Source organism: Furipterus horrens, unplaced genomic scaffold, assembly GCF_987537825.1.
Source record: "Furipterus horrens unplaced genomic scaffold, mFurHor1.1.pri manual_scaffold_1, whole genome shotgun sequence".
NCBI lineage: Eukaryota > Metazoa > Chordata > Mammalia > Chiroptera > Furipteridae > Furipterus > Furipterus horrens.
Genome location: NW_028327171.1, coordinates 180,160,947 through 180,169,063, shown reverse-complemented (window position 1 = coordinate 180,169,063; position 8,117 = coordinate 180,160,947). Strand labels below are relative to the sequence as shown.

Genomic DNA, 8,117 nt, shown 5'->3' with positions numbered 1-8,117 from the left:
TTAACAGTTCAGTGAGTTAAGTATAATCATTAATCTCACTTTACAAATGAGAAAACTCAATGACAGAAAAGTTACATAATTCAGATATTAGTTGGGGGAGCTGAAATTTGAACCTAAATAGTTTGATGAGAAGTGGTTGCTCTGATCCTGTGATAGAATACAGCAATTACATAGCTATAGAATTCTGATAGCATCAATGGAGCTGTGGGGGTAGACCATTGGTTTTATGGGGTGGATCTGAGCATAACACATATCGAGGTTCTGATTTCCTAAATCAATGACTACTAACCAGGTTTAGCTGTAAGTTTCAAATGTCAGGGGCTAAGATGTGGGTTTCAACTACTAAGGGTTAGAATATTCAAATTATAACCACTTACTGTCATAGCTGAGATTGCATCTTTTTTTTGTTTTTGTTTTTAGTTCTTTGTTTGTTTGTTTGTTTGTTTTTAAAGCCAAATAAAAACTTATAGGCTAAAAATGTTGAAGAAGATTATTAGGTTGTGAAGGTTGTGAAAGCCTGGCTAGAAACCACAGAACTCACTGAGTCAGGAAGACCCTGAGGGTTAGAGCTATCAAACATACGTAGTGGCTAACAGTGTCTTACAAAACTCTGGTAGCTCTATAAATCACTGAAATAAAATGTACTCTTTCTTTTTAAACCTCTCTTTGACATTCAGATTTTATTTTATCATCTCTACTTAAGTTTTTTTCCAAAATCTTTTGTTTCATGTGTCTGTACTCTCTCCCCAGAGAAGTTTAAGTTTTTAAGGTCAAGACCATGTTCCTATTTATTTTGGATTCACTCACTTTTAGAATTTGGAACACAGTTAACAGATAATCAAGGAATGCTGACTCTATTGCTGCATGGTGCAAACTAATGTAATAATTTCTTTAGAACTGCATTCTTATATATGTTAACAAAGCTAGGTATTTCATGAAAAATGAGTAAATCAGACTTATTTGTGTGAATAATTACACATTTTAGAATAAAACATTTAATAAGGTGCTTTTTATGAAGCATTTGTCACAATTCTCCATCTAGAAAATGATGACCTCACACCAACACAATAATAAATTCATTGAAAGAAAAAAATTTTTCAGTATTTTGCCTTTATAAAGAAGACAGTTCAGCAGTTTCATAAAAGTTGGAGGGAATGGAAATTACCGCAGTCTTCCTTAAGTGTGATAAAAAGTTATTTTAAAATTTCTGCTTTAATGTTCTAATTATAGCAGCAATAGAAAGCTAACACAAGATCTATCTACAGCACCATAAGCATTATCTTCAAATCATACCCGGATGCTCACTACTTTTCTCCTTCAAATCCTACTCTGCCTCGAGCCACAATCACACTTTCCTGCCTGGACTCCTGTACCCAACTCTTGACGTGTGAGCACCTTTGCCTCCTTACAGCTAATTTCTGTTAAAAACTTATCTCATATCTTGTCACTCTTTCTCTCAACTGTCTAAACAGAGGGCTTCTCAAATTTTCACTGGCCTATAAGGCCCTACAATCACAAGAAGACACCTGCAACTCCACCTGCTCTACTCTACATGTGCCTTCCGGATATTTACTACAATTTTCTTGCATGTCAGTCACCTGAGCCCTGGTAGTCCTTTCTTAGACAAGGATGGTCCCACCTTGCAGGTGCTAGTCAATGCTCTTCCATGTCTGGAAGGAATACCCTTCTCCCATGCAGTCCCATGCCTCACTCCCTCTCTTCCTTTAGGCCTCTGCCCTCCTCAGAGATCTTCCCTGACCATTTTATGTAACATAGCATCCTTTTCCCATTTCTCCCAGTCCTCAACACCCTGCTTTATTCTTCTCCATAGCAACTGTTAATAGCTTGGAATACTTCATTAATAAAGTATTGTTTATACTACATTATATCTACATATATATATATATATATATATATATATACACACTAGATAACATACTATATAAATATGCTTATTTATTTTCTTATTGGTATCTCTCGAAAAAGTATTATGACTTTGTTATTATATGTAAGTCACAGGAAGGTAGGATTTTATCTGTTTGGTTCACTAATCAATTCCTATTGTCTAGATCAGGACCTGGCATATATTAGGAGCTTGATTCAAATGGATAAGTCCATGTATGAGTGAATGAGTGAAAAAACCTATATTTTTCATTTTACTATATTTCTGTATATTTCTTACCATGTTTATATGTGTATTTCAGAAATCATTTTAAGATGTTATATTCAAAGAAGACATGTGGATAAACTTAACGTGTGAATCATCTTTTGTATTAAAATTTTAATTGCTCTTTTAAGCAGTCCCCTCATTATTATTTTATGCTTTTAAATTAGTTAAACCTGGTGAAGTCTTTGGTACTATTTAAAGGCAGATTACGGTTTAAAGGCAGTTGTTTTCAAACTCTTATGATTATGAATCATAATTTCATGCAACAAATTGATGTTTGCCATATGCATTCCAAAAATGTCTTTTCTCTTTCTTTTTTGTTCTATTCATCATTACATAACTTCCATGATCAATGGCACTAATTTCATAGCCAGTTTTTTTTCATGGAGTATAATTGTTTGAAAAGCATCATTATAGAGTTCACAGAATAATATGCAGAATTACCAGTGAATTAGTATTAATGCTGTTATTGCTCATTAAAAAAACAAAAACAAAAATTAATGAACTCTATGTAGACTAAAACTTTGAAACCAACTACTATTTTATACATATATATGACCTGAAATAACTATACTATGAATATTAAATGTGAATGTTTGGAATAGAATGTTCTATAAAATGAAAGTGTGGAACTAAAATATGCCCTTTTAAAAAACTAAAGGAATTATAACATTAAAGCAGATAACTATTACTATAAAACTAGAAACATCTAAATGTAAATGTTATTATGTATTTAGTTAGGTAGAATTATATTCTTAAATGGCTTTGCTAAATTTACCAGATTAATCTGTAACCAGTAGATTCCAAAAGTGAGTGAAGTAGTGGGACTCTTTTAATGGTATGATCATTCTCCCTTTTAGCCAGGAAGAAAACAGGATGAAAATAGAAATTTTTCTTTTCCCCCTCACATACAAATTATTTTTCTGTTACATCAATTCTCCACCTGAAATATTTAGTACATCTTTATTTTCCACACTATATGTTTATCTACTACCCTATATAAATGTATGACCACACACTTGGAGCATTAAAGTACATTAAGTGCTCACCATTGATGAGTTCTATGGACTTTAAGCAAAACAACATATAACACAACCAGTTTTACCCTAGGCTAATTAATAGTTATGTTCCCACAGCTTCTCTTCAATGCTGTAATGAAACAACATCAAATGAAACACCGTTATGCCAGGACCTGCTGTAACTTCCTAAGAAGTTCAATGCCATCCTATCCCTCTCTTGATCCAAATCAGCTTTCAGATATTATAGATTTATCTTCCTAAAATCCTATTTGATTAGTTCACTGCTCAAACTCCTTTTCCTGCCATTCAAAGTCTTCCCAACTTATCTTTTATTTTTAGCCTTGTCCAGCATCAATCAGTATTTGCGATGGTCAGTGTGATGTGTCAACTTGGACAGGTTATCCTACCCAGTTACTTAATCAAATACTAATCTAAGTATTGCCATGAGGTTATTTTGTATGTATGATTAACAGCTATAATCAGTTCGCTTTATATTAAAAAAAAAAAGATTATGCTGAATAATCTGAGTGGGCTTGATACAATCAATCTAAAGGCCTTACGAACAGACGTGAGACAGAACTGCTGAAAGAAATTCTACCTGTGGTCACTTTGTACCCAAGAGTACCCAGCCTGCCCTTCCTGATGGCTTCCCATATAGGTTTTGGACTTGCCTGAACAGCCTCTCACAGCTTCATAATCCACTCCTTAAAATAAATGTGGGTGTGTGTCTGTTCATCCTATTAGTTCTGTTTCTCAGATGGAACTTTAGCTGATAAAATACTTCACGTTACTATTAGTCCTTCAAGGACCAGCCACCTCTTGTCATATTCAGTTTGCGCTTTAGACCTTACTGACTCTGTGCTCATCCACCAGATGTCTCAGCTTGAAATTGTCACTTCATCCTTGTTTTGACTCTACTTCCCCCCATTTTCATAACTTTGAGGTGTCATTCTCTGAATCTCTATAGCTTTCTGTTAAGTGCCATTTGAATGGCACAGAACATGATCTCCTTTTTATTAGTTTTTTTTTTCTGTATGATGTTATAACAATAAGATCCATTAAAATATAAGCCTGAGTCATATAACTCTGAAGTGTCACTAACATTCATGAAGTTTTAGCAACAGCACCTTCTATATAACAGTCATTTAATGAATGAGTGAATAGTCAAGTAGTATTATGTACATAAAAGTAAGCAAAGCTTTAATCTCAGATAGACTTTAGTTTTTAAGTATTGGTCTGTCTTATTAGCTCTGTGGCAGTGACTAAATTACTAATCTTTTAGCTTTGGTTTTCTTTTATATAAAATGTGAAGTTTTCTCCCATGCAAAGATTAATAATCTCTACACTGAGTCATGGCAAATATTAAATGAGATCACGTGAAAACACAGCAGCGTAGTACCTGGCTTATATTTAGGATAAATAAAATTTAATGATTTTGTTTATTACCTTGGAAAGGTTATTATGCATTAATTCATTAAATACATATATTCTGGCCCTGACTGGCATAGCTCAATGGGTTGGGCATCTTCCCACAAAATGAAAGGTCACCAGTTCTATTGCTGGTCAGGGCTCATGCCTGGGTTGCAGATGAGGTTTCTCTCTCCCTCTCTTTCTCCCTCCTTTCCACTCTCTCTAAAAATAAATAAGTACTTTCAATACATATATACTAAACACCTACTATGAGACAAGCACTTTTTCAAGTCCTGTGAAAAATAAAAAGATAAACTAATAATGTCTAACATTCATCGAGCAACTATTTTATTACAGATATTATTCTAATACTTATCTAACACCTTTAGGTCTACAGTCTGTATTTTTTTCTGTTGTGCTAAGGTACTCCCATGGACATGGATTGGTTGTCAAGTGGCATGTGTTCTAATAACAGAAACAGAAAATTTCCAAAATTACTACAAAATGGTCAATTTCCTCCACAAAGGAGGGCATTTAGGGAAAAAAACCTTGTCAAAATAGTTTTAACACTTCTTGGTACACATGACATACATTATCAATCAGGAGGCCATATAAGAATGGACAGAACTGACCTGCTCTTCCACATTTTACTGAGCCCAGTCTGGGGAGATGTTTCTGTGCCTTCCCTGTGTGGGATGACCTACAGCTGTTATGCACCTGTGAATTAGCACAGGCAACTTTTTCATGTAGACAAGCATATCTCCAGTTAAAGTTAAAAGCAGTTCTAATTAAAATTTTTCAGTCCTATATCAACCATTTTTCAAAATGAGCCATTTCAATCATATATAAAAATAAATAATCTGTGGTAGTTTCTCTTGAAGGGTAGAATTCTACTATGATCAATATAAAGAGCAGAGTGTACACTTAAATGATAGTGGTTTTCGAGATTATTTTTTTCTACATAGTTCCCATATAGTTTCTCAACAGCTAATAAAGAATAGCTGTGGAAGAGATGGATAACACTAAAATTTTTCTCATTAACTAAACCATGGCAATTAAACCCTCATGTTAACTTTTCAGAGAAATTCATTAGTATTATAGTGATTTCAAATATATTAGTTTTACAGAAAGTATTTTAAAGCATTTTTATTTTTGCTGCAAAGTCAGCAAAAAACAAAACAAAACGTAGTTGCTTCACTCTACAAATTCACTGTTGAGTAACAGCTCTGGTAGAACTTCTAGATGGCCTTTTAAATGTTTCTTCCTGCTGATTCAGACTCAGACAAGGACTCTAGAGGTTCCCTATTAAATACCATCGACTTTCTGTTCAATAAATTTAAAAAACTTTTTCCCGAAATGATTTCTCATACCTAATCCCATTATATCCCAGCATGTAATGTATTAACTCATAAGCTCTTAACTTCTCTTCTAATATAATTTTATCATTTTCTGTTTCCCTCAACACTGTCTCCAAAGGTCAGTTGCTTAAGTCTGACCTACTCTCATATTCCCAAACCCAATTCTGTAATTAACTTTTGTCTTTTCCATATTTAAGCTTAGTTCTCTAAAATCTATTTCAAATCTGGTGCTCACTAACCCAAAATTAACACCTTTCTTTAAAGATCATTTTCTATATTGCATTCATTCCTCTTGTTCTCCAAGAAAAATGAACTGAATCTTTGAAGACAAAGAGTATAAATTGTTTTTATTTATTAAAATGCAACAATCTAAACAAAATCTTCATAAAAAATGCACTTTTTTTCTGTTTTCTTACTAACTTAAGTTTTGTTTGTTCCTTTTTTTGGGTGGGGTGGTGGTGCTTAATTACATTCACTAAATTTGCAGCTCATTTCTCTCATATCCAGGTTAGTTTTTACATGCATCTCTGCAATGCAACATTAAAATGTTTTTAAGGGACACTAATTTGTTGGTTATTTTATTTCCTACAGGCCATGATACCACAAATAATTTTTAACAATTAACTTAAATCATTTGAAGAAAACATGCATAACTTTAACAGAAATAACAAAGGATACTTGTTTCTTTAAATCCCATATTTGGAGAGAAAAATAACTTCCCATACTGTATACTACAAAATTATTTTATTTATGCAAATTTTTTTCAGAGATCATCTACCACAAAATGCCAATGGATAAACAAACTTTCTAAGATCAACCATGAATTAGTAATAATATTATAGGTGTATAATAAATTCAATAATATCATGTGAATTATTTTACCTTTGCATTATAGGGAATGTAATGTTTTGATAAAGCTTCAGGCGTATGCATCCATGTTTTGTCTGCAATAAAGAATACACAGTGTTAACTTAAATTACAGCTTTTGAGGGTGTCATATTCATGCACTAGCATTTGTAAGGAATCTCATATACACAAGAGCATTTCTAATTCTGAGATTCTTTTGCTAAGTTAAGAAAGAATAACTAGTCATATATAAGAATAATATAGCTGGAAAGTGATTAGAGAATTATTTCCTTCATCTGAAAGTCTCTGCTTTTCTTTTTAAATGTTTTGAAATAATACAAATGTTACTGGGTTTTTAAAGAATATAAAAAAATAAAAACATCAGTTGGGCTATGAGTAATTATATCAATTATGTGATTAATTTTATAATAACTTCTTTATTCTCATAAATTATAGGTTATTTTTCTTACTTCTCTAGTTCATGATCAATACTTTTAGTAATCTCCTCTTTACTCGTTGTTATTTTTAGCAAAGAATTAACTATCTAGTAAAGGAAAATTTTAATATTATACTAATAACTACATTTATATAAATCTGAAATAAGTCAGTCTACTAAGTTCATTTTAGAAATCAGTATGCTATTAGGATAATTTTTAACCTAAACTTAGAGAAACATTAATTGAAGGTCCACTGTCAGGAGTTTTTGATATAAAAATCTTAATTTGGAATGTTCCTTAGAGTAATAGAATATTAGAAATAAAAATAACTAAAAGGATAGAAGACATTGAAATTAATTTGTACTGCATATTATTGATACAATATAAAATACACTTTTCATTCAATTTTGGAACTTTATTTACAAATTCCACATATCATCCCAAATATTTTGTGGAATGGAATGCATAAGTGAAAAAAAGTAAAAAATATTAATGCTTAGTCCAACCAAATTCATCTTTTCTTTTTTAACTGTTTTTTTTTTTTTTAGTAAAACTTTTCAATATTCAATTATGTTATGTCTCTAATGGAGTTTTGTGAGTATTAAATCTCTCATGGAAATTTAAAAAATTAGAATCAATATTATGAACAGAATAAAATCAAAGATATTTTACCATGAAAAATATTAAATAAGTGCATGTTGTAAGGAAATATTGAAATACTAACAAAGTATTTTAAACATTCAATTCAGAATTTTTGAAAATGGTGTTCACAGAACCCAGACTGATAGCAATAATATGCTCTCCTCAAACTGGAGGAATGTGAAGACATAGGAAAAAAAAATGACATATTTCCGGAATGTCAATTACTTTACACCATTTG

General features: G+C 31.9%; 1 protein-coding gene across 4 annotated transcripts in view; it reads right to left on the bottom strand.

Annotated features, from left to right (window-relative positions):
- GULP1 (GULP PTB domain containing engulfment adaptor 1) overlaps positions 1–8,117 on the bottom strand; it is a 220,110-nt gene that overhangs the window by 78,046 nt on the left and 133,947 nt on the right. For all 4 annotated transcript variants that reach the window (XM_090281530.1, XM_090281539.1, XM_090281549.1 and 1 more), the window contains exon 3: positions 6,837–6,898. In XM_090281530.1, coding sequence (XP_090137656.1) covers positions 6,837–6,898 — 62 coding nt within the window. The remainder of the gene's footprint in view (positions 1–6,836; positions 6,899–8,117) is intronic.